This window comes from Magnolia sinica, chromosome 8 (genome assembly GCF_029962835.1).
Source record: "Magnolia sinica isolate HGM2019 chromosome 8, MsV1, whole genome shotgun sequence".
In the NCBI taxonomy this organism is placed as follows: Eukaryota; Viridiplantae; Streptophyta; class Magnoliopsida; order Magnoliales; family Magnoliaceae; genus Magnolia; species Magnolia sinica.
In genome coordinates this window covers 88,547,180-88,573,762 of record NC_080580.1, presented here as the reverse complement: position 1 = coordinate 88,573,762, position 26,583 = coordinate 88,547,180, and the positions used below count along the sequence as shown (strand labels likewise).

The 26,583-nt window shown below is 38.9% G+C and overlaps 1 protein-coding gene across 2 annotated transcripts in view; it reads right to left on the bottom strand.

Moving 5' to 3' along the window:
• Nucleotides 1–3,600: 3,600 nt before the first annotated feature.
• Nucleotides 3,601–26,583, bottom strand: part of LOC131253619 (uncharacterized) — a 49,517-nt gene continuing 26,534 nt past the window's right edge. Inside the window, exons 13-22 of one of the 2 annotated variants that reach the window (XM_058254688.1) lie at nt 23,013–23,066; nt 22,809–22,883; nt 22,119–22,194; nt 21,899–21,998; nt 12,205–12,274; nt 10,478–10,551; nt 7,947–8,056; nt 6,512–6,769; nt 4,378–4,780; nt 3,601–4,003 (exon numbers count right to left, since the gene is read on the bottom strand). In XM_058254688.1, coding sequence (XP_058110671.1) covers nt 4,419–4,780; nt 6,512–6,769; nt 7,947–8,056; nt 10,478–10,551; nt 12,205–12,274; nt 21,899–21,998; nt 22,119–22,194; nt 22,809–22,883; nt 23,013–23,066 — 1,179 coding nt within the window. In that variant the 3' untranslated portion in view covers nt 3,601–4,003; nt 4,378–4,418. Of the gene's footprint in view, nt 4,781–6,511; nt 6,770–7,946; nt 8,057–10,477; nt 10,552–12,204; nt 12,275–21,898; nt 21,999–22,118; nt 22,195–22,808; nt 22,884–23,012; nt 23,067–26,583 lie in introns of both variants that reach the window. The other variant, XM_058254687.1, reaches the window with a different exon arrangement.

The following is a 26,583-nucleotide window of genomic DNA, read 5'->3' as shown; positions in this document are numbered from 1 at the left end:
AAATGGGCTCTAAATATAATAAAATTTCCTACCATCACAATTTTGAATAAAAAGTGGGTCTTTTCCTGCAAAATGGAGGTGTGCAAAGCTATGAACCATAAATTTTTCATATTCAGAATGAATTTTTTCGAACTAGACATGTTTAAGACCCAAGTTTTGCCATGCCCCATTATGCCATGTCCCATGTAGGATGGGGCTAAGTTCTGATACATTGCTTCTATTTTTGCATTGGCTTTTCTTACTCCAACCGTATTAAGAATGCATTTGTAGTATCTCTTACATTAGTCTGCTCCACTTGAAAAGAATGTGTACTCAAGTAATCTAACAAACTTTACTTGTAATACTAATGAAGGTATGCTGCATTGAATGTTCATAAAATCTAATTGTCGTTAGCATTATTGTTAGCATTATCATTGATTTTCCTAGGTATCTAAATATGACCAATCTTCTTATTCATCAACTTATTATGTCTTAGTTGGAAGCCTCTCCTTGCACCCACATGCTATCTTTCACTAGACCCTTACATATCAATTCCTACACTTGTCCATACAAGATCTCATATTCTTTCGGCCTCATATGATAACCTAGGTGATTAGGTAGACTTGCAACCAGGGTAAAGATCAATGTGGTGCTGGATAATAGGCAAATGGGGCAACTTCTTAAGAAATTCATGAGCATAATCTAACTCTTGTGGTTTCTACTTTCTTTTTCCGTTTTTTACATACATCGATCTCTCACATCTCTTCAAATTCTTTAACGGAATCCTGTATTGTTAAAAAAGATTGCCCCTTCATTTTAAAAGTCTTGAGTTGGTTCTCCATTCTTATAGAGATGAGGATAATTTTTCTATTATCTTTAACAAAAACAAATATGTTATCCTAGCCTCTACATATGGCATAACATCGTATTATCATAGTTGACTTCGTAACATGTATTGTTCGAAGTATCAATATCACTAAAAGTTTCGTTGGCCAGGGATACGGAAACAATATCGATATCGCTGATAATCGAAAATGTAGGGAAATTAAAAAAATAGTGAAATTTTCAGTAAAACTCCAGGATATGTTACAATCTACATATTTGCATATTTATAAATAAAAAATATATATAAAAAGAATGAATACATAATAAGTTTCCATTTAATAGGGTCTTAAAAGCATATATTGTTGTAAGAAATCAGTCCAACCATTTCATCTGGTCTATTTAATCATCCAAAATTTCATCCAAACATCAATTAATATTGCAAAATATCAACAACACATGATATTTCATCGAGAAATCATCAACAATAGGAAATAAAATGAAAGATTGTGGTCTCAATATCGCGCATATACGACATCGATAGTATCGAGATATTATCAATATTATTAATGACAAATTGAACATTACATACAACCATGTGCCTATGAAACAAAATTTGAATTTTTTTTTTTCTAGTAAGCAAAAATTTGATGATGTCAATATGTTGACGATATTATTCAAAATATCGTCGATACACTTATGATACAAGTATCACCTAGAATTTACATAGTCAAAAATATTGGCAATACATTAGCAATGTTAATGCATTAGCAATACAAGCGACACCTAGAATTTACATAGTTGAAAATATTGGTGATACTTAACAATACATTGCTAATACTGGAATTTCTAATACTACCAATGTTATCGGTATCGCCGAGTTGGAGATAAAGATAATATCGGAGATATTTCCATAATATTGAAGATAATTTCAACATTGGTAACATGTAAAAGCTTCAAAATCAATCAAGTCACACATCACTTTGTCCTTAATAATATTTACCAATAGAGAAAGGGATACGGCATCATTCGATTACATTTGTTTCACTGACTTTCTTGATCTATCTAATCATATACAGATGAGTGTGATTTTCTATCTTCAGTTGTAGCTTTTCCACCATTCTTCAACACTATATTCTCACTGCCCCCACCATTTATGATCAGATTATATAGCTTTTCATTTAAAAGGTATTGTATCAACGCAAATCTATTTCTTTCTTCGACACATACAAAAGCTTCCTCGCGATTAAAGTGGTGGCCTACGATTCACTATTATCAGGTGGTGGCCTACAATTCACAAACATGATAAGTGCAAGCTCTATCACTAATCTCATATTGCTCATCATTACGAACACGAGTCCATCCTAAAGCTCCCATCAAATTGTCAATTGCCGCTTGCAATTTTACGTGGCCCATAGAGTCTCCCACTAGAAAGCTTTGAACGACGCTACTGCTGCGTTTTGTCTAAGGAATATTCTCCGAAGCATTGTTCATGGGGTTATTACTCAAACCATTTTAGATGCCATCAAACTAAAGAAAAGCCTCTAAGATGCAATTGCAGGAAGGGCACGAAACAAAACAATGAGAAAAAGATTATTGTCTTCCTCAAGTGATTAAAAGCTTGAATCCATAAAGAGAGTTCTTGAGTTCATAAGAAAATAAGAGAATATTCAAGTATTTTATTGAATAAAGTGTGTATGATTTCTCAATTACATTATTAATAAAGAAAAATCAAACCTTAATTTGATACCCAAAAAGCAAAACTTTTGTGAAAGCCTAATTTCCTAATTTGTTTATAAGCCATCCGAAATAGCAAAATTATTCTTTTGCCAAAAATAATACCAGATAAACCTTAGCATTCCTAATGTTATCACTTAAATGAAACGAAGGCACATGACATACACAACCTACTGTGCATCTCAATTGAACCCTTAACCATCGTTACATAAAGATAGATTGTGCATGATTCAAAGGTTATTATAAAAACTTCCTATGGTAATCATTCAATATTTGGAATGAATTTTCTTCGAATGATAATCATTCAATATTTGGAATGATTTTCATCAAACCAAACATGCTTAGCACCTAGTTACATGGTGCCCCTCCGTAGGACTCCACGTGGTCCATCTGTTTTACCAGCTCATTTTAGGCAAAAGCCCAAAAATTAAGCAAATCCAAATCTCAAGTAGACCACACCAAAGGAAACAGTAGTGATTGACCACTAAAAACTTATTGTGGGCCACAAGTGTTGGATCAAGCTTATGTTTTGTCCAACCATCCAGGTTTGTGTGACCTTATCAACAGTTTGGATGGCAAATAAATGTTACGTTCAATCACCACTGTTTCCCACGGTGTGGTCTGCTTAAAATCTAGATCTGCTTCATTTTCTGGCTCATGCCCTAAAGTGAGCTGCCAAAACATATTCACATAGTGAATATACACACATCATGGTGGGTCCCACAACCAGGGCCACGACTTCACCGTGCACGCGAGGCTAGCAATCTGTGTCATCAGTCATGTGGGGTAGCTCATCAAATCCTGCTGGCACCATGAAAAGAGAACATATGAACCTTTTGGCCCACAAGGACACTATCACAATGATAAGACCCTAACCAAATTATAGATAAGTTGGTCTGGTGCATTTGAGATGCAGTCCATGATCCGGGGACCATGTGTGGCTGTCTACGTGAATGAATAATCTAGATCAATGACATGCGGTGATGACACAATGAATGCCATCTAATTAGCTCCAAAACCTCAGACAGCTCAAAACAGGACGACCTTCAACATAACACAAACTGAATAGGAAAACATAAGATCTTTATATTCCTCTAAAGGTCTTCCATCACACATATACACTTCCAAAACAATCCCAACCCTAACGAAGAACACAATAGTAAACTGGCAATCCACAGCAGATGGGCCCACGGACATTTGAGAGATCCAGGCCATTTATCAAGTGGGTGCACTGTAAGCAGGTCGTATGGGTTCATTTGGTCCATTTTCCTGTACAAATGTGGCCCATCTGACAAATGGGACAGGTAAAACCTTTTTGTGCACAGCATATTTGCAGAGCATTCTGTCTCATGAATGGCCCTGATGCCGCACACAGTCTCCATGTTGGGACGTGCGTGGGGCGTCCCACCAATCCCTGGCCCATCCCTGCAAACCAGCACTGTAATCCTTCCACCTAAGTCAAAAGCTGAAAAACCCCAACAAATACGCTCAAAAGAATCATTACAAATAAATGTTGAAAAGAGTTGGTTTTGCTTATGTTGCTGCTCAAGACCACCAGCATGTGTTCACACTGGGGCCCACATGTAACGGATTCTTGACCAGAACCATCCATGGTGCAACCCTAAATAGGGAAATATAAAATTGACTCTGATGAGATGATCCTGACCGCGAATGAATTGTTGGGATGGTAATTGCACAATAGGCAATTCAAAATAGTGACAAGTGAATGAATGGTTCAGATCATCTGACCATATCCAGAGTGTGGGCCCGATGGGTTGACAGATGAGGGTGATCCTGAGCAACATGGGCAAAAGGAACTCAAGCTAAAAAGAATATTACAGATCTTGATGCTGAAGAAGCCTTTAAACAAACGCTGGAAGTCAGGAAGTCCGATTTATTTTCTGCGCGCCCAACTTCAAGGGGGTGGCTTTGGCCCCTCGCCCTCTGCCAACACCCAGAGGCTTGACTTTGGTCGTGGGAGGGGGAGCGGCGATAGCGGCCCATGGATCATCATTATCATGTTGTGTGGCCGACTTCACATTCAGAGGTTTGGATGTCGTTTTTGGTGCAGGCGCAGCAATAGCACCCCACGGGTCATCATCATCATCATCGTGCACCTCTGCAGCCTTCGAACTCAAAGGCTTCGATGCTGTTTTCGGTGCTGGTGCGGCAATGGATCCCCACAGATCATCATCTTCTTGCTTGGCCGGCTTCATTGTATTTTTGGGCCGAGCAGTTGTAGCTGGAATGCATTGAAAGAAATATAATAAAGTAGGGAATCGAAAACCATGTCTAACATCTTTCATAACAAAGATTCATTTTAGGGTGCGTTTGAATGCACAGTGAATTGAATTGCAAGCATTTAGTGTGATAAAGAGGAAAACATCGCATGAATGCTAAGGAAACAAATTATTATTTAGACTGATTATTGCAATTCAATACAATAGTGCATCCAAACACACCCTAATAAATTTTTCAATGGTCAAGGTAGCAGTTTTTATAACAGGGTAATGTTTGGTGATCTAAATCAACAAATACAATGAGCTTCATAATGGATGGCCCATGCACCAAAACTCTCCAAGACGGAAAAATCCTAAACCCTTTGATAGGTGGCCCCACTAACTGATGGTTAATAAAGAAATACAGTAACGGCTTGCATTTGACCCAAAAGGGAGACGGTCTATGACAAGGGGGCTTTTGATACATAATGCCATCCATGCTAAGGCCTGTGACATGAAGTTTGGACTTTTTATCACTGAAACATGGGCCCACTTGTACAAACTGATAATCTGAACGTGCATAGTATATTCAGTAAACTTAAGGGGGCATTTGGATTGTAAGTTGCTTAAGCTACTTATGCCTCAAGTAACTTATCTTGGTTTCTACTTATTAAGCTGAAGTGATTAAGTTTTTTTTTTTTTAAATGGTTACTTATAATTGTTCATAAACCAAACTTACTGATCTCAAATAAATTACTTACCTACTGCTGTAAGTAGAAAAAGTTAACTTATTTGGTGGTATCCAAACGGACCCTTAGCCATACCCATGGTTCAGAGGTTCCCACCAGGCATGTGTTGATGGCCCAAAAACACCAATATTGGATGATCTTAACCTTTAATTCTGTCGGATGTGGATAGTTGCTGTATTTTTCTTAGCCTTTACTTCTGTAGGCCACCAATCTAAGGCTTGGGATCTTCCAATAGGGAGAGTTTGAAGCATTCCAAACCATGGGCCCTACCTGTACAAAATGCCACACCTCTACAAAATACATTTGAAGATGCTTAAAATCCAATTTCGTGAAAGAGAGAGAGAGAGAGAGAGAGAGAGAGAGACCGAGTCAATAACCAGAGTTTGTTCTTGACTTCTCATTCTTGGAACTCAGTATATCTGAGTTGACTCAAGCCCATTTGAAATCGATCTGTAATCCCAGCTCACGGTAGCCAAACTCAATTGCAACTTACATGAGCTTCTCAACCTCCCCCCCACCCCTGCTTTTTGTTTTTTCTTTTTTCCTCTGTAAAGGCAACCTGCTGCTATGGAGGAATTCTACTAGAATGTGTTTGATGGAGTTCCATGAAATGCACATCAAGTTAACTTCAGCATAAATGTGGCAATTGAGAGCAGCAATCTGGACTGTTAATTTGCAGGGGCCATCATGTGGGTGGGCCATAGCTGTAACATCAAGCAGGACGGATTATGATAGCCATCCTATCATTTGGATGCAAACGGATGGTTAACCCAAAAGTTTAGTATAAATTGAGCAGTGGCACATACTGTTTGATGTTATAGCCATGGCCCACAGAATATTGTGCAATCACCGAAATTTTTAAGCCACCACTGTCCTCAATGTAGCCCACCACAGCCCCTGCCCTGTTCCCAGCACTTCATAGAACTTGTCTGAAGCATGCTATGTAAGAGCATTTCTCTCAACAAATGCACCCAACACTGTTACATGTAAAGATTGACTCTTTACCTGGCTGCTTGGGTTGCACGACTGGCCGTTTCTGAGCAGCCTGTATGTTGGCAAGAGCTGGAGGGGGCTTCTGTTCCTCATGTGGCTCGATGTCGTCCCACCCATCTTTATCATCATCACGATCATCATGGATTCCATTCTCGAGTTCTCCCCAACCGTCAGTTGATGTGGGAGATGCAGGAATGGGTTGATCCGCTGAGTCGGTACTGTAGCTTGCGTGTGTGGCGGTCACATGCGCTGCCATGCTATCTGGGGTATCTATCGAACGAATGTCCAAAGAACCCAAATTGGAATTTAAACAAATGAATGCACAGAAGCAAAGATAAGGCATGTGATTGACAGAAAGACTTGTTAGCAAAAATAGTAATGCTACTGCGATTCACTCTGCTTTCGCCTTTCGGGACATGTCACTAGCTACTTTTGGAAGCACTACACCCCTGTGGTAGTTTGGCACCGTTTTAAAACATGTGGAGAATCTTTAACCATATACATGGCATGGTCATATGGCAATCTGCACTGTCCACATAGCAGACCCAATTGTGGATAGAACATATCCCAAACATTATACCAAAAAAATGATAACTGTCTGATTTTACCAATGGAATTTGGATCACTCGTTGCTTCACTACTAACCATCCATTTGATATCCATTAATTGGATGGTTGTCATTGTTTTTCTAGCCATCCATTTGATATCCATTAATTGGATGGTTATTATCATTTTATCAGTGTGATTCTACAGATAAGCTCCATCCACAATGTTTCCTGGAATTTGGATAGTCCGGATGACCATGCATGAGTCCTAACATATGACAGTGAGTCACCAACACAACTACCACAAGAAATCCTGCATTTGCTTCTAGACGACAATAATTTCCCTCAAGAATTACCAAAATACCCGTGTCACTAAAGCATGTAATTTTCCCACATTCATACAATATACTATAATGTACATGTAGTTATGGGCACAACCAAACTCCACTATCCATTAACTGCAACCAAACTCCACCTTGATCAAACAATCACAACCACCTAGTTATGGCTTCTTCTTGCTCAGTGTTCCAATATTACCCCATCTATCAGAGGGTAAGAATTGTCAAAACGGAACAGTATAATATTTGTCCCATTGCTCTTTCAATATCTGACTTATAAAATGAACAGTTTTGATCTATTCCATGCATGTAACGTGTAAATTAATGACAAGGAGGCATGCTCTAGTGTAGGTATTTTTATAATTATCTTATAGTAATTATCCTCATCTGCAAAAGAAAAGAGAGCAAAGCAAGGATTTAAATGCGGCCAGGACACGTCCTGAAACAGGAGTGAATACCCCCGAGCAAATCACTGCAGCATTTCTCGAGCAAGGACTAAATCATTGTATAGTTAAAGTACCAGAAAAGAGATGGAAAAAAGAAGAAAAGAAGAAAAAAATTCACCTGAGCTGGCATTAGATGTAGCAGCAACAAGTGGTGTGTTATTATTTGCAGAAGCAACTGGAGCCTGTTCAGAAGCTTTACCCTTGAGCGTCAAGGAGCTCATAGCCCACCTGCATTTTTTGTTGAGATGATTAGTGATGCAGAAGGAAATCAAGGGTCTGATTGAATATCTTACTAATCTGAGGGTCTCTACTTGAAGATCAGATTAATCCAAGGTTTCAAATTGAAAATCTGGACCAAATCTGGGTCCAGATGGAAGATGTGAACCAGATCAAGATCCAAATTGGACCGTGGGGCCTCCACATCTGGTAGGGTGGCTACAGGTATAAACCAATTTGGGCTGTGGAGCCCACAAGTTCAAGTGGATGCTTCCCCTTGGGTTTATATGCAAACCGTATGAGATTTTTTATTTTATTTTATTTATACCAATTACACCGGCAATAGGGTGGCTTCAAGCATGAACCAATTGGACTGTGGGGCCCTCAAGTCCAATTGGATTCTTGCTTTTGGGACTACATGCAAACTGTATGAGATACTTTCTACCAATTGCACCCACAATAGTCGTGCAGACAAGGTGTTCCATAACAGTAACAGTGGCTGTTACGGCCCATATCATAATGGTAACAGTGGCCATAACGGCCACCATCATTACTGTTGAGATATGGGTCGTATCGGCCGTTACATCTTTTCTTTCTTCTTCTTCTTTTGAAAAGCACTGTTATAGGACCGTCACGGGACTGTTATGGGGTCATTCTGGCCTGTTTTTCTGTAAGGGTCATTTTGGCCACATAACGGTTATGACCGTTACCACTTACGTAGCCGATTTTGAATACCATTATGAGTTGGGTATTTTTTTTAGCAGTTCAATGTCATTGGGACTCTTTAAAAAAGGCAAGCGGAAGGCCCAAAAGGACGTGGGGAGAGGTAGTAAGAAAAGGGGTGATACCTATGGCATAACTGAGGATATATGGTCTTTTGATATAGTGGAATGACAAAGGAGGATTCGTGCAGCTGATCTCAATTAATTGGTATAAGTTAGATGATGATGATACTATTAGGACTTGTTATTCAGTCTCATTTCTCTTCCTTCTTTATTACAAGCCACTGAAAACTATTTTCAGTTAATTTAGGAAAGTAAGTTTATGATCAACAGGATTTAAGTTAGAAAATTTGATTCTATAAGACTCTTTGCAAAGGCCATAGCCACACATATGGAAGATACAATGAACAAATGAATATTTGATTAAACTTTCTTCTTCTTTTGTGTGCATGTGTGGGTGGGTGCGCATGCATGAGCTTTGAGAAGAATGACTCTAGTACAAGTTCTGGTGCACACATAGCCACACGTATGGAAGATACAATGACCAAATGAATATTTAATTAAACTTTTCTTTTCATGCATGTGAGTGCGTACATGTACGCTTTGAGAAGAATGACTCTTCTAGTACAAGTTCTGGTGGCTTTTTGACTGGAAGACAACAGTTCCACAGTTCCACCTATGCCTAATTAGAAGGTGCCTTCCCTTTCTCGTTCTCAAACCCCAAAAACCGCTGGAAATTCCATTCCGCAGTCCATTATTGGAAGTTTAGCATATCTTGTGGCATATAGAGGTGTAGGTTGCAAGCTCAATTTCCTAAGTACTCCATTCAATCAAATTCAATTCAACCTCTGTTTGCCCCATTAGCTAGTCTCATTTTTCTTATCAAGTAAAATAGCGTGTGTGTATATATATATCAACAGGTTCATGATCTTCAATGGCCCTTCTTCAACAGGGAAAATAAGTCCATAATAAATAGAGGCATAGGGATTGTCCAATCGATGATGTGAATTCTTTTGTTGTGGCATGTAACAGTAGAGCCCACCAAACGGATGGTCCTAATCATCTGACCTTGGAGCGATGTGCAAGGTGGAGATGGGTGCTTCACATCCATCGATAGTGACAAATCTCATTCTTGGAAATTTCTTGGGAGATCTCAAATTTTGAGGATTTTCTCAGTATATTATCAGGAAAATATCGCCGAAAATAAAATGTATTTAAAAATATTTATTTTAAGCGAATAAATAAATTTTAAATATATATTTATATTTTAATTTTAACATGACTAAGGATATAAAATAGTGGAAAGAAATTCTAGTCGTTGTGTAATATGTCGACACTCAAAACTTCTAGCACTGGAATGGAGAAAGAAAACAATGATATCTGAGTCCAAGTAGAGACTCACTACCATTGCTTGCCCTTGTCACTCTCCCGTGGTTGCTTGCCGGGCATCGCTGTAGGGCAATCCAAACTGATCAGTGGGATTTTTCCCTATGGCTCATCCATGGTGAGGACTACTTGATGAACACTGGTTCAACATGTCGTGAGGCATAAGGGGTGAGCAACAAATGACAAGCAGTGCTAGAGAAATTTGTCCAACTATACTAAAAAAAAAAACAAGAAGGAAAAGAACAAGATAACAACATATTAGAGGCAATTACCACTATTACCATAAGGAACTCAAGAATCCAACAGGAGAAGACAAGCAACTCACCCAAGCAAGCTTGCATTTCCAGGCATTGATGGAATCCCAATGCCTGCAGCTCCACTTGTATCTCCCGTCGTTAACTATAACCAAACACAGTAGAAACCAATGAAAACTCAGTATACAACAGAGAAGAATTGATAAACCATGTAACATTGCCAATTAACAAAAGATTTTACAGCTAGAATCTCCTGCATAGCAGCAGCAGCATTTCTCATAAAAGCTAACAAATCAGGCACAACACGAGAAACCAATATGGTCTCTTTACTTTAAGCACCCATATGTCTACCAATCAACTAATGATGCCCTTATGTTTAGAGTGAATAGAAAGAGAATTCCAATGTAGAAAAATCACGGGTTATTGGGTTTAGATAGTCTGATGATTTAGTAATCCCAACTAGGTATTAGTAAAATTTTGGAATATCGAGTCCTAGCACATGTACAGGAATCCCAGTTCCATGCATTGGAGGGGCATGATTTGGTGATCTGATGGTTGATCTGATGACCCACACCATGGATGATGGCACAAGCAAGGTATCTAGTAGAAGTTTCTCAATTACGTCTATCAGTTATCACAACCAACAGTTCTCGAGTAAAAAGACATCTCAAGAACCTAAAGAAGTTTGCCTGATCATTTAAGCCTGAACGATAGAGAGTCATCCCTCTTTCAAGAATAGTTGACCAGGTGGGAAAAAATCATGGAGCTAAATAAATTGAACAGCCTTTTCCAGTATGGTCAAAGACGTTCCACGAGCATGCCCAAGTGCACGCCTAGGCATTTTGGGCCCATTGCGCCTGCCTAGACCCTGGGCAAGGCGTTTACCTCATACATGCACCTAGTGCCTGGGCACACCCGACGCATCTGCAGCTTTCTACATGAGGTACCCATAAGGATACCTCATATCTGTGGTTTTTGGTATTTTATCACCCAAAAAGGGTGCAAATAGACAAGTACGGGCTTTTAAGTCCAATTCCAACAACTTTTCTCATCTCTTTTGAGATTAAAGCTTAAGATATTCTTTCCCCAAATTTCAACAACATTTCTCATTTATTTTTCATCTTGATTTCTTTCTAGTTCTAATAGTGTGTCAAGGTCGTCACATTAGACTTCTTGAAACCAATTTGGCTCTCGTTGGTGCCATACAAGAGATTTAAGGTGAATTAGGGATTTTAGGGAATTGAAAATTTTAGGTTGGACGATTTGGGGATTTAAGGATTTTGAATAATTAGATTATAGAGTTTTGATCATCTAGGGAACTTGGGAAATTTGTGGTCTTGGATTGGTGATTTTGGGGAAATGGAAAATTTATGTTTAGGATTTGGGACGACCTAAGAAGTGGGGAATTTGGGAAAATTGGGGGTATGGCACTTTGGCTAAGAGAAATTGATTTTTATTTTTATTTTTTTACTTTGATTATTTAAAAAACAACTTATATCTATAAATACTTAAAATTAATATTTATTATATAAAATTAAATTATATCTATAAATAATTAAACTTAATATATAAAATTAAAAAGTTGTGCCTGGAAAGGATTTCGGGCGCTACAGGGGCAGTTGCAGAAGAGAGAATTTGTTATGCACAAGTATCCAATAAGCAACAAAGTTAAGAGAATAATTGATGGCAAGGCATTCATTATCATTTTCTGAAGAGAGAATATGCATGTGATAATAAAAGCATAATGGAAAACAGAAAAAGCTCCCAGCATAAAAAAGGCAAGGAAATTCTTGCATACCTTTTCATGATATTGCTTTGCTATCTGCATAAATTGATCTATGGCCTGAAATGCTTTTGTTCTGACATCACTGGTACACAGAAAGAATAACTGAGATTAATTCATCTTCAATAGCTTGAAGAAATTACATACACTAAGGTCATTTATATGAATGACTAATAGTCTCCATAATGAGAATTAGGCAACCATGGAAAAGAAAAACCAAACCAATGGAAAGAGACTGCGATCAAATTGACTAATGATATAAGGTCTGGAGTCTGGACCCAGACCTTAACAGGTCAGTTTTGGGCGCCTAGTGGCATACGTTTATACGTGTAGGAAAATAATGGAAATTATCATCGTCCTTAATAATAATAGAAGCACTGAATTTCAGGGATGAAATTCTCTTTAAGAGGGGTAGATTGTAACACACCGTACTTTCCAGTACTCAGGTGTTACCGTGGAGATCTAATTTAGTAACGTAAACCTAGTTCATTGAACATTCACCTTCATTAGGCTAAACCTAACCATGCATCTTAGGCTTTGAAGCATGAATCAATGGGGCCACGGTATCTTGTCCCTTGACACGTGGCTTGGTCACGCTAATAGGGCTCCCTAGAGATCTTTCACCATCATTAGGTCCTCAACGTTTCAATGATCGATCTAACGATCGACTTTCCTAAAATCAACCATCGGATTATAAAATCAACCATAAACCTTTGGAGTAGCATGTGCACATGGCTTGATATGGAACTATTCAAATGATTTATGACTTCGACTAAAGGTAGATCCTACAAGAAAAATTAAATAGATAAATAAACAAAATAAATATTTAGGAATACACATATAATGGTGATGCATACAATAAGTACTATAATAATAATAATAATGTAAAATCATGAGACATGTAGTCCTAATAACCTAGGGAGCAGGACCCACAACATGTTTAACAGTGCACACATATGAGAGTAATAATAAAAATAAAAATGATAATAATAATAATATGGAAAACAGTAAAACTTATTCTAATAATAACAATTAATATCCTAAAATCAAAATATAGGTGGAACCAGTCGTTTAATAAATTTTTGGGACCATTCTAGCCGTTGACATTAGATTAGCTGGAAACCACCATTAGGACTACAGATCAAGTGGTGGGCCCCACCAGGACCTTGGATCTACCCCATATTTGGTCTAGGGCCTAAATGGACCCTTAGAACCTAATGGACGGAGTGGATTTCCCCAAAAATTCCACTGTGGACCCCAATCTTGGCCTACATGTACACAGCAGGCGTATAGCCGCTGTGCACTGGCCGGCCCAGCATGGTCAAAGCGGGCTAACCCGCTATTTCCTTAAGCGGAGAGAGATTCTCTCTCTCTCTCTCGTTGCGCCAACGACGGACACCGTCCATTTCCTTCGCATGGTGGCCCATCATCACAGCTCCCACGGTTGATCCAAACCGTCCATCTTGAGTGTAGCTGGGGCCTGACCACAACCTAGTGGTCCTCTCACGTAGACGTGAAATCGTACGTACACAAACGTTGGTGCAGGTAGGCCCTACAAACACTAGTTTCCGAAAATGGAAACTGTTTTAGCAGGCCAGCTTGGCGATCCGTGTGCTCGTGCATCTTTCCATCTCAACCGTCCCTTGGAGGGCTATCTCAGCCGTCCATTTTCTTATGGTTTTTCAAGCAAAACCATGTTCGGTTTCGGTTTTGCCCACCGTATTTGGAGGCAGTTTCGGCCGGAGAAATCCAAACCGGTTGCTAATGATCCAACGGCTCTAGGATGATATAGGGTTTGTTTTAAGGAGGAGAGGATTGAGAGAAATCAGACTTCTCATCCGTTCTTGCAGCTGCAACCGGAAAATCGGCTGAAACCTACTCCACTCGAACCCACCATCTAAACTTCTTAGAAGCTTCGAAAATCCACGTCCCTAAGCTCCCATAGACCTGTTCGAACTACCTAGAGGCTTCGTTTTGGAGAAAGTGTCGACCGTTGGCGATCTGCCATTAACAGTGGCTTTCTTCCCCATCAGCGCTGGTGCATTTCTAGGCACGTCCGGCCATGGCACTTGAGTTGGGAGATGATTGGACTCTGCAACGGGGAAAAACAGAAAGAAAATAGGGAGGAACAGGGAAGAAAGGAAGAAGAAAGAAGATAGAAGAGAGAGTGAGAGTTTGGGCTCGGGCTGGAACCACACTGCTCGCTGCAGCGTGCGACTCGGGCCAGTTTCAGACCGAGTTGGGTCTGATCTAGGCCAACAATAGGTGAGAGTTGGGCCTAGTTCGAGTGTTGTTGGGTACTAGCAAAGCAGGGATGAAGGGAAGTCAGGCAGGGAAGAACGAGAGGGAGGAGAAACAGGCTCGAGTTCAGGAACTCGACTCACTGTTCGAGCCTTGGACTGCTGACTTGCTGGTGCGAGTTTCTTTTCGGGTTTTGGCCCAGTAATCTTGCTGAGGTGAGAAAATGAGTGTGGTTGAGGAAAAGAGAGGGGAAAACAAATGGGAGAGAATGAGCACCCCACCTTGAGACGGCTCAACTCGACTGATTCGCTGAGTCGAGTTACCCGAGTCAGGCTAGTTCTGATTCAGTCCAGCAGCCTTGCTGGTGAATGGTTTGAAGAAGGGAGAAATGAGAGCAAGTAGAAGAAGAAGAAGAGAGAGAAGAAGAAAGAGATAGGTGGGTGGTGTGTTGAACCGAGTCAACTCGACTCGAACTGAGTCGACTAGGTGCGTTCTTCTACCTCTCATTGAAATTCCAGTTTGTAGTTTAGTTAGTTAATAGATTTCCTAATCTCAACTAAGATATAAGTCAGCCTTCCCTCCTAAAGTAAGTCAATTGATTTAGTACTATAATAGGTGTCGCCATAGTATTTATTATTATCATAATAATTATTATCACCATGGTAGCTGACATCAATTATAACATTAAGGTTAATAATCATTTTTTCTAATCATTAAACTAACGCTGTAATTTATTGTACACCAACTACAATGTAGATCCTAGAACCTAAGTCTAAAGCTAAACTCTAGGATGGAAACCTAGCTCTACATCAACACACTAGTTGCGCTATTGCTAGCCATTATAAGAAAGTTACCATTAATGATGTTAGTGTAGTATCCATCACCTAAGAATATTATCATTAAAAAATAAATTACACCGTTACATTGTAATACTTAGTATTACCATGGTCACAAATATTAGTCATATCATTAACGTTAAAACTGTAACTAACCATATTATTACATTGTGTTTAAGCTACACCTACACCCTAGTTCGACTCCTAGAACTAAAACCCCAGGATAAAGCCCTACTTCCATATTAAAACCCTAAAAGAAATCCAAACCTTAGGTAGTGATTAGAACTTGGACCTAATTATACAAGTTCATGATTTGTGGTAGGGTACAATTCTAAGGGTGCAAGCACTTTGTGACACTAGTAGGCGATTTCAAGTATAAGGTGATGATTCTTCCCCTTGAACTTTCCATCTTTTCATTAGCTTAAGTTATAGTTTTTATTAAAAATTATAATTGATATCTCTCTCTTATAATCACATGTATTAGCTGGTGGAAATTGAATTGCTATATTGCCTGCTTAATGTTCATCCTGTATATTTGTTCATGCTTGTGAATTATTTGTGTATTGCTTATGGACTTTAAACTGGTACATTAGTGGGAAACCCCCACCTATAAATGTACACCCATACTTGGGATGTAACCCGACTGGTTGTGATTAAAATGGACCTTCGACTTAGTGGTTATTGAGTAGTGGTCTAAATGGATCATTGATGTGGGCCTACCATCCAGGGTTATTGTGTCCAAATGGTTTTCAAGGATGGTCTTTTATCGCATGGTTTTGACACTCGCCCTATGAGGCTTATTTTGATAATTGCCCTATGTGGCTTGTTTGATATCGCCCTATGTGGCTTTATTTTGATATTTTTCCTATATGGGTTCGATGTTATATATTGTGTAATCATACGATGGTAAGCCCCATATATTGTAATTTGATTGGCCACTAGTTGACGGGTTTCCATTAAACATCCTAAGATGGTGGCCTCATGAGCCGGGGATGGTGGTAATGGGACACTATGCCCGAGCTGTCGGCCTACGCTGGGCCATGTGCTCCCCGCAGTGACCTTTGAGCTTATCTAAATTGGCTGGTTGTAAATGGACTAATAATGACTTGGCTAATCATGCATGCATGGCATACTACGACGGCTTGGATCATTATGCCCATACGATTACGCTGCGAGTTGCGCTAATGACCAGCCGATCGATTTATGATGATAACTTGGATCACTCATGCCCATACGATTACGCTGCGTGTTGCGCTGATGACCACTCACATCTTTGGGTGACGACCCCATTGCCTGTCTGGATGTTATTCTTGGGGCTCCGACCGTCCGGATGATCTACCCGGGTCGATGATTGCATTCATGCATCCATGCACCTAATAAGACTGCATTTACTCTGTTTTGGTTGTCTGGATGTTTTATACTATTTCTTACCTGATGCGGCGGTGTGTAATCTTGAGGGAAATTCACACTGAGTTGGCCACTCATCCATCAAATATACAACCGTACAGGTAATACAGGTGGCTTTAGTGATATGTATGTTCAGACTTGATGAGGAGCAGTGTACGATCGCCAGGGATGCATGACTGTATTTACCTGGAGGAGCTGCGTGATCTTGCTGTTGACATTTATATGCTTTCCGTCATTCTTCATGTATTAAATTCTTGTAAATCTTGTACTTGTTAAATTTAGAGACATTAGTTTGTATAAGTCATTATGGGCAGCTTCTTGTAAATTTGAATGATAATGAAATTTTCTTTTATGACTAATAGTCTCCATAATGAGAATTAGGCAACCATGGAAAAGAAAAACCAAACCAATGGAAAGAGACTGCGATCAAATTGACTAATGATATAAGGTCTGGAGTCTGGACCCAGACCTTAACAGGAAAAAGAAGAGCATTATGATTATATTGTTGTTCTCTAATGCAATAGCTGCAAGCTATTGATCTCCTAATCAAATATACAATTAGGGCTAGCTATCCCAAACTAGGACATATTTTCTTCTGGGGGAAAATACAAACTGAAAGCAAAAATGCAAGTACCTCATCATTCATGGTCCTGAATATAACTAAGTGGAAATCAGCAAGCACACTCAAGGAAAAAACAGTACATAAAATGAATCTTACATTGTCTGCTTATATCGAAAACATCTATAACCTTAAAGCTAGGAAACATTTTATGAAGCTATTCGGAGTGGATTAGGCTTTTCAAGCTTTTGAAGAAAAACTACGAGGCCTTTCAGAGTTGTGATGATGGCCTTTTAAGAGAACAATAGGAACTTGTGGTGCATTTTTCCTTTTGATTTTGTTGTCAGATTTGGAAAGAGAAATAGCTGGATCTTTACTGATATAACATCAACAGTCCATAAACCTACAAAAATTAAAGTAAACATAACCAAATGGACCCTTGTCTGGTCAAACTTTCTAGGGGTGAATGCTTTGGAAAAGGATTGGCCATTAGTGGCACAGTTCTCAATATCACTATCAGGGGGCAGTATCACCCTGCCGAAAACTGATGCAATAGACGATCATATTCGTATCAGCCCATATCAAAGCGTATAAATCGAAATTCTTTTAAGCTAAAAATTGCAGAAAATTTCTAAAGAAGGGAAATATTATCATTTCAAGAATCTATCAATTTTTTATGTTTGGACATGTATATAATAGGTTATCAGACCATTCTTTGATAAGATGTCCTTCGTCTTGATTTGCTGAAATTATACCAAATTGGCCCTAATTAAACACAAATCAAGAAGGATTTGGTGGATTAGGGCCTATTACATTGAAATACAAGAAAAAGAAGATGATTAAAAAATGATTTTAATCAAAAAAAAAAAAGGTAATGATTTACCATAATGGTCCAGTCAGCTTCAATTCATCAAATCCCACTCAAATCTTATGTTTTGATCCCCAAAATAGGCCTAGATCTAGTTGAAAATGACAAAGAGTCCATGGTTGAAACGAAAAAAGAAAAGGAAAAATGCGAGAAATTTTCAGGAAAAAACTACTAAAAGTTTGGCCCTTTATAGTTGTATCGGTTGTATTGGTGGTAAAACAACTTGTATCAGTCAATATGGGCCAATAGAGGCCATTTCTTAGGGACAAGCCAATATGAACCGTAGCACATATCATATCAAACTGATATTGATCAATATGGCCTAGTGGTATCCATATCATATCAGGCCATGAGTCCCATAATTAACTTTTACATGTCATCATTGGAAAACATTGGGCTTAGTGGTGTTGCAAGCAATGTTTGAGTTGTCGCCGAAAAATCGATAATATCAGCGAAATTATCGGTATCGCAGCTCCAGCAATACCGAAACCCCCTTTTTTTCGATTCACTTCCCATTTCCGGCAAGATTTCGCCAAAAATATCAATTTATTCGATATTACTTGTTGTCGGCGATAAAATCGACCCCTACCACCTTCAAGGGATGTAGCCAACAACCCACACCTCTCGATTTCGTTGATACATATTGTTTTTTATCATGTTATCACCAAGCACAGCAACTTGACAGTGCACCTGCGTAAATCATCAAAAAATCGAAAAAACAAAAAAACAAAAAAATGGAGAAACAGAGGAAGATGGAAATCTAACCACAAATATGAGTTGTGGAGTAAAAATCAGCAACTCCTGTCCAATCTCAGTGGATTAAACATCTGATTTGGGGCCGGAATCGGAGATCAAAGCTTGGGTGTCCCGGAATCCAGAGGTATGAATAAATCCTTAAAATACATTTTTTTCCCTTCGATTTAAGCATGAATTTGGCTTCAAATCCATGTTTATGCATGCATTCTCGTGCATTGACATGGATTTGAAGTGGAAAATCACAAGATTTGGGATTGAATATCTCCGATTTTGGGAAAATTGGGGAAAATACGATTTTCCCCAATTTCTTCCCAAAAATACCAAATTGGGTCCCCCTTTTTTTATGATTAGGAGGAAGGGCTGATCCATCAAATGCCTATAATCTTTTTATTTTTACAATTTTTTTATATTATTGAAAATTACAAATTTTATTTGTTTAATGTTAATTTAATTATTTAATCATTTTTCTTTTCTTTAAATGGGGCCCATTGGGTCACATTTTTTAAATGACCATGATGGATGGATAGGCTACCCTAAATGGGGCCCATGGGGACCCATTTAAAGGAAAAAAAGATTAAATAATTATTTATTAATTTATTTTTATTTGTTTACATTTTTGAAAATTAAAAGAAAAATACGTTTTAAATGTAAAAAAAATATTTTAAAATGTATCATGTATCATGCAATGTATCTATGTATGGATGGATGGATGTATAGATGGGATGGGTGGAGGGATGGTTCTTTGGATGGATGGATGGATGGATGGGATGGATGGATAGATGGGATGCATGGATGGTTGGATGGGATGGATGGAATGGATGGATGTTTGGATGTGATGGTTGGATGGATGTTTGGATGTGATGGTTGGATGGATGGATGATTGTTTGGATGGATTTATGGATGGTTGGATGGGATGGATGGATGTTTGGATGTAATGGTTGGATGGATGGATGACTGTTTTGAATGATGGATGGATGGTTGTATGGGATAGATAGATAGATGGGATGGATGGATGGATGGTTGGTTGGATGTGACAAATGGATGGATGTGGTGGATCATGGATGGATGGATGGATGGATAAATGTGATGGTTGGATGGATGGGTGATTATTTAGATGGATGGGATGGGATGGATGTGATGGTTGGATGGATGGCTGGATGGATGGATGTATAATGTATGCATTTGCATATGCCATGTTTCTTTGCTTAATTGCCTCTTAATTGGGTATGAAGGATGGTCAGATAAGTATATATTTTAGTTAATTTACATTTACATGTCCTACTTACTATATGGTACTTGCATTTATATTATATAAAATATTTTTTGTTACAATTGGACTGATTTCTTACGATAGCACATGCTTTTAGGCCCCAATTAAATGAAAACTTATTATGTATGCATTCGTTTTGTAATTTTTTTATTCCTAAATATGCAAATATGTGTATTTAGGCATCTCCTAAAGTTTCATTGAAAATTTTCATGTTTTTCCCATGTTTTCCCCCCATTTCCGTTTATTGGCGATAACGATATTTTATCTGTATCTCCGGCCAGCGAAACTTGTAGCAATACCGACAACTCGAACTGTGGTTTGAAGAGATAAAACGGCACAAATTTGAAGTTTTCTCATCCTTGTGGTTAGGGAGAGGCAAATGTTGCAAATGCTCTAGCCCATAGAGGAGCTAATGGTAATTATGAAAGACTAAACACTCATATACAGGTGGTTTGTGCATGCAAAAGCACGTAGAGGAATGATTTTTTTTTTTTAATCGGAATGTAGAGGAGGAGACGTTAATAAGCTAAAGGGGTCCTGTCTGATGAAAGCAAATCTTTTAGGTGGTCTACCCAGCCAATAAAAAATAAGCAGCATAAGAATGAGATGTTAAAATTTGCTTAAATGTCAAACAGATGTATTGTTTAACAATCTTTAGTTCTTGCTAGAAATGGGGCTTCTCAATAAAGCATGGCCTTCTTTGAGAACTAGAAATCACACTATTCTATAGATCTTGTGTGCCACAAGAACTTTCTGCAATTTTATGGCAGCTTGGAGCATTAGTATTGCAAGGTGTTTTTTTTTTTTTTTTTTTGAAATTGTAATGCAGTCAAATATGGGAAGATATGTCACAGAATAAAAGTGGAATAATGTGATCCTCAAGCAGACGATGTGCATAGAATCCTCGAGTCTGCAACTTGAATAAGAGGAGCCCATGGTTTGGTGATCCAGGTCATTCATCTGAAGGGCCCACCCCTGGATAGAACATACCCCAAAATCTCTCAGACTAGAAGACCCAATCATCCAATCTATGGTTTTATTATTCCGTTGAATGTGGACATTTGCAGCTGTTCCCAATCTATTGGTAGACAGCAGATTGAATGGTTAGGAACAGCATGGTTTCTGTGACATCCTCAATTGGGGCACATCAGGTCAACAGTCTGAATCAATGAACCATAGTCCCACCAGTACCAATGTTACCTGGCTCGTGGTTTGCTCTGAAACATGGTATGGGAATAGGTACATGGTAAAAAGCTTCCTCCAATATGCAGTACGTTAGGGGTAGGATCATGTGGGCCTCTCCAGTTTATACACTATTAACATGTAGTGTAGGTTTATATACAAATCGATGTTGTGATTTACATACGCAAATGAGGAATGTTATTATTATAGATCATGAATGCATAGTGCTATATTACATGCATACTATTGCAACAATCAAAATACAAATATAAAAGCAAAATATAAATCACTAATTATTGATATCAATATATGTTACAACTTAATCAACACTTACAAGAGTATAAGATCATGATTTTGGATTCGTGACCTGGATCACAAGTGACCCATAATTCAGATAACACAATCCAGAACAGAAACCTCAGTGGGGTTGGTGACTTAGGTAATATTGGCAAGATCCAAGGTTATACTATAGGCCTATAGCATCCTCAGTTTGAGGATCACAGAATTCCTCATACATAGAATATCCAAAAGACGAACAGACATGAAAGAAACAAAAGGGGGGAGCGAGCGAAAAGAAAGAAACACATTACCTGTCTGCATCAATAGTAAGTATAACAACATTTGGCAGAATGCGAGTTGCAATCTCTGTCATGTCATAATATGCGCTGGTGGCACATAAAGCCATAATTCCTGCCATGATGCCAATTACATAGACTACATCTCCTTAAGCAATACAAGAAACACCATAGCCCAGAAAATTACAGGATAACACAACAAATATTTAAAAAATGTCAATGGCAAGCTCATTACCTGCTGCACGAGCCGGAGAGAAAGTATCACGCAATGCACGTACAGTAAATGCATTAATCAAAACTCTCTTCCTTGTCTGCATTCAATCAGTAAATTTTAGACTGAGCAGACAGATGTTCCTGATTATGTTTCAAGCGTATGCAGTAAATGTTGTACTGCACAATGTGCACTGGCCAAACACTATTAGAAAACCAGTCAATGAGTTCCTAAAAAGAGATAACCATTCAAAAAAGAATCAAGTGGTTTAATCGTAATAGGCCCTGCTATGGTTGCTAAAGTGGGTAGGATCCAATTCCTAATCTGCCCACACATGTGTGTGCAAGATCCATGTTTGCTTACTGGGTGCACCTTATGCATATGTGCCGTGGAAAGAAAAGTGGCCTGAAGGGTCAGCAAGTGGCCACATATCTATTTGAATGTGGATTGCTGGTCAATTATTTCTAATCATCCATTCTTTGACCCACATGGTCTGCCTGACGAAAGGACAGGCCTGATTTTATGGACACGGCACATACACGGTGTGGCCACCCTATGAATGTCTCACATCTCACACATGCATGCCAAATGTGTGCAGAAAGCAGGATATGCAATTCCACTCTTGTGAGTAGCTCTCACATTTTCCAGTCATAATTTATCAGATCGTTCTGGGAACTAACAAATCAAATGAGAATGAAGACTCATGAAACTAACCCCCTCATTAAGATAGTTGGCTATATTCCCGAGTAGGATGGTAGTGTTCGTTCTAATTGCTGGTTCTTCATCCACCTGCAAAAGCAATAGGCATTAAAAAAAAAGTATAAAAAAGTTTAAATTAATTGCTTATATCAAACAGGAAAGCAAGTAATGGTATATTTTAACTAGTGGACAGCAAATAAAAGGAAAACCTTTTAATACCTGTAGCTTTGAAAGATACTTCAGTAAAGTTCCTGAAAGAGTACGCTGGGACAACTGCAATTCCAATCCAGTCAGACCAATTATTTCTTGAGTCCTGAACAACATTTGCACTCTAATAGACAAGGACATATAAAAGGATTCAACTACCAGTGGTACCGCAAAATTGTACAGATGTTCCTAACAAATAAGTAGGATCGCACAAGAAGCACATTTCGAAGTTGTAAACTTTGCATGGACTTTTCCCTTGTGGATTACTTTATTCTATCTAGTGGAAACATCAACAACTAGCTATTAGTATGGGCCCAGATTTACAATCTCCGACCAGGATTTTCTGACAGACAAAGTCCGCCAATATGAGAAATGAGCCATTAGTATAAGCTTATATATACAATTTGTTCAGCCAGGATTGACAGATCAAGGACCATCCTTTTTTTTTAATCTTTTGAATGGCTAAAGATGAGCATGTCTGACAAAACCCCTACACAATATTCTAATATTCAGGTTACAAATGGCACTATAGAAATGGAAAAGATCTCGTCACTCAAGAAAAACCTTCTTGAATGCAACATAAATGGCAGGAAGGGGCACTTATACAGACTTAGAACAAAAAAGGCTCTCTTACTTTATGTTATTTTTCTTTTAAAGGTAACAATTTTATTATAAAAGAAAAGTGAAAGCCAAAGAAAAAAAAATAAAAATCTAAGGCACATTACAAGGTGGACCAAGATAAAGACGAGAGAAAACACTCACCAAGAGCCTTTACAGGCCCAGCCTATTACATCCAATTTTTCCCTTCTAAATACCTCCAATGCCAGCCTATTACAATCACAGAAGCGCAGATTATTCCTTTTCCCCCCATAAAGCCCAAATACTTGTCGACATGGATAGCCTCCAAATCATCCTCCCTTTCTTCGCAACTCCAACCCCCATGCCAGACCAAGAAGAGGCTCTCAATGAATCCCTACATCAGCCATGACACTTTAAAGATCAACCAATGGACCACTGGATAAAGAGATGATCAACCAACTTCGCATTTTGCATGCACAGCATGCAAATATTAGGGACCGCTATCTTCCTCTTCCGAATATTATCAATTGGGAGCACCTTATTTCTTCCCACTAGCCACGCAAGAATTGCTACCAGGGGGTGGACCTTTGTGTTCTCCGGATGATGGCCCAAGAATCAACCTGCAGAGAGAGCTAATCAAGAACAGATCAGACTTCTCTTTATTCCTCATCATTGTATCCCTCTCTCCCAAAGAAAGACTATGAAGCTGCTCCAAAAGCCAAATGGGATCATCCTTTTCATTTCCAACAAATTCCTCCGACGAGGAGACCACACCACCCCATTACCTGAGAGTGAAAAGCAATGAGCAATGGGAGTATTCCTTCCACGGATAACCTTGCCAAACTCGTCATCTCAGTTGCTACCATCTCTCTCCATAAACTTCTTTCCTATGTATCAAATCTCCATAAAAATTTGCCTCACAGCATTGAATTCTGAAAAGCAATGAGCAATGGGAGTATTCCTTCAAAGGATAACCTTGCCAAACTCGTGATCTCATTTGCTACCACCTCTCTCCATAAACTTCTTTCTTACGTATCAAGTCTCCATAACAATTTGCCTAACAACATTGAATTCACAACCTCCATCTTCCTTATACCTACTCCCCATTTCCCTTACACACCTCTTCCCACTTCAATAGATGGAACTTTTGTTTCTTTTTGCACCTTGCAACAATTAGTCACATCTTAGACTCTCTAGTCTATCCAAGACAGCCTAGACACCAAAAAAAAAGGGGGAGGGGGGGACATGAAGTAAAGCAACAAATTCGACAATGCTGCTTTTATTAACATTAATCTTCCTCCCAATGAAAGGTGCCGACTTTTCCACCTCAGCAATTTCCTTTCTGCTCTTTCAATAACAACCTTGTCCCACAAATGCTTCACGGGCTTATCAACACAAAGGAAGGCCGAGAACAAAGAAGGAATGGACCCAGCACGACATCCAAACACCTCTAGAAGCTTCTCCACCTCCTCCTTAGAGATACCAACATCCCAACATCTAGCTTTTGAGAATGTTTGCCTTCAAACCTGACACCACTTCGAAGCATTTAACAGTCTTCCCTATCGCAGAATAGGATAATGTCATCGGCAAACTGGAGCTGGGAGATTTAAACTATTCTTTTCTACCATAAACTGGCTAATAAGACCCACAAATGTTCCTTTTTTCTAACATCCTACTTACAGCTTCTGCTACTACCGCAAGCAAAATGAGGGAGAGAAAATCCCCTCTGGAGACCCGTTGACACCTTGAAGAAGCTTTTAAGAGACCCATTAACCAACGCTAAGAACTTGGCCGACCAAATAAACTCTTATATCTACCTTCTCCATCTTTGCCCACATTCCAACCAACCCAACGTGTAATCAAGAAAGACCAGATCCACATGGTCATACACTTTCTCAATGTCTTACAAATGATATCCTTTTTTCCATCTCTACGACGCAAGTCGATTCATTCATGGGCAATTAATGCAGTCCAAAATTAGTCTCCTGGCCACAAACACGCCATAGACTTTGGATATGACATTTGTGAGAGCCACATGAAATCTGGATGCAAAGATTTTAGCTAGTATCTTTTAAGGGCCCCCAATAAAGCTAATATGCCTAAAGTTCCTCAAACTTTCATCACCTTTTTTTCAGGATGATAGCTATGAATGATGCACCCCTTCGACAAAAGACGACCATTATCAAAGAATTTGACAATAAAGCCTATCAGATTGCCTTTCACCAAATCTCAGAACACCTGAAAGATAGCCATGGGGAATCCATCAGGCATTGGGGCTTGTCTCTGCCCAAATCATCCACTGTTGCCTTCATTTCCTCCGAGAACGGTGTTTCTAGAGGTTCAACCACCTCTTCAGTTATTATATTAAACAACGGGTTATCGAGTCGTGCCTGGCTACCCCCACCTCTCATCAGTACGGAGATCCATGTAAAACTTAACTATGCCGTATAGTTGTGATTTTTCCTATACCCTAAAGTCATCCATCATTACATTATGAATATTATTATTACTGGCTCAGGCACTAGAAATGCCATGGAAAATTTGTCTTCTTGTCTCCCTCTTGGAGCCATGTTGTTTTAGACCGCTGCCACCACTTATTTTCCTCTTCCTTCAGCCAGTTCTTGTATTTTAAGGAAAAAAGCTTGTCTCTTGTGAATTTTTCCTCCTCCGACAGCTCCAACCCCTCCTTCACATCAAGAGCTTGAATGCCTTGAAGAATAATTTCTGACTCTCCCGATTTCCAAGCACCTCTTTCTTCCACAAGTTAACCTTTGAATTTAAGTTTCTGAAATAAAGTGAAACATGCGTGTCCCTCCACCGCAAAGGATGAGCATCATTCATTCACCAAGTTTGAGAATCCCTCCACTTTTAGCAACATCAACTCAAACCTGAACAACCGTGGTCCCAAATCGTCTTACTCCACTTCCAAAACAATCAGGCAGTGTCTTTAAAATGTTGGCTATCCAGATGTCATTGTCCTTTCTAGATAATGTGCAATAGTTAA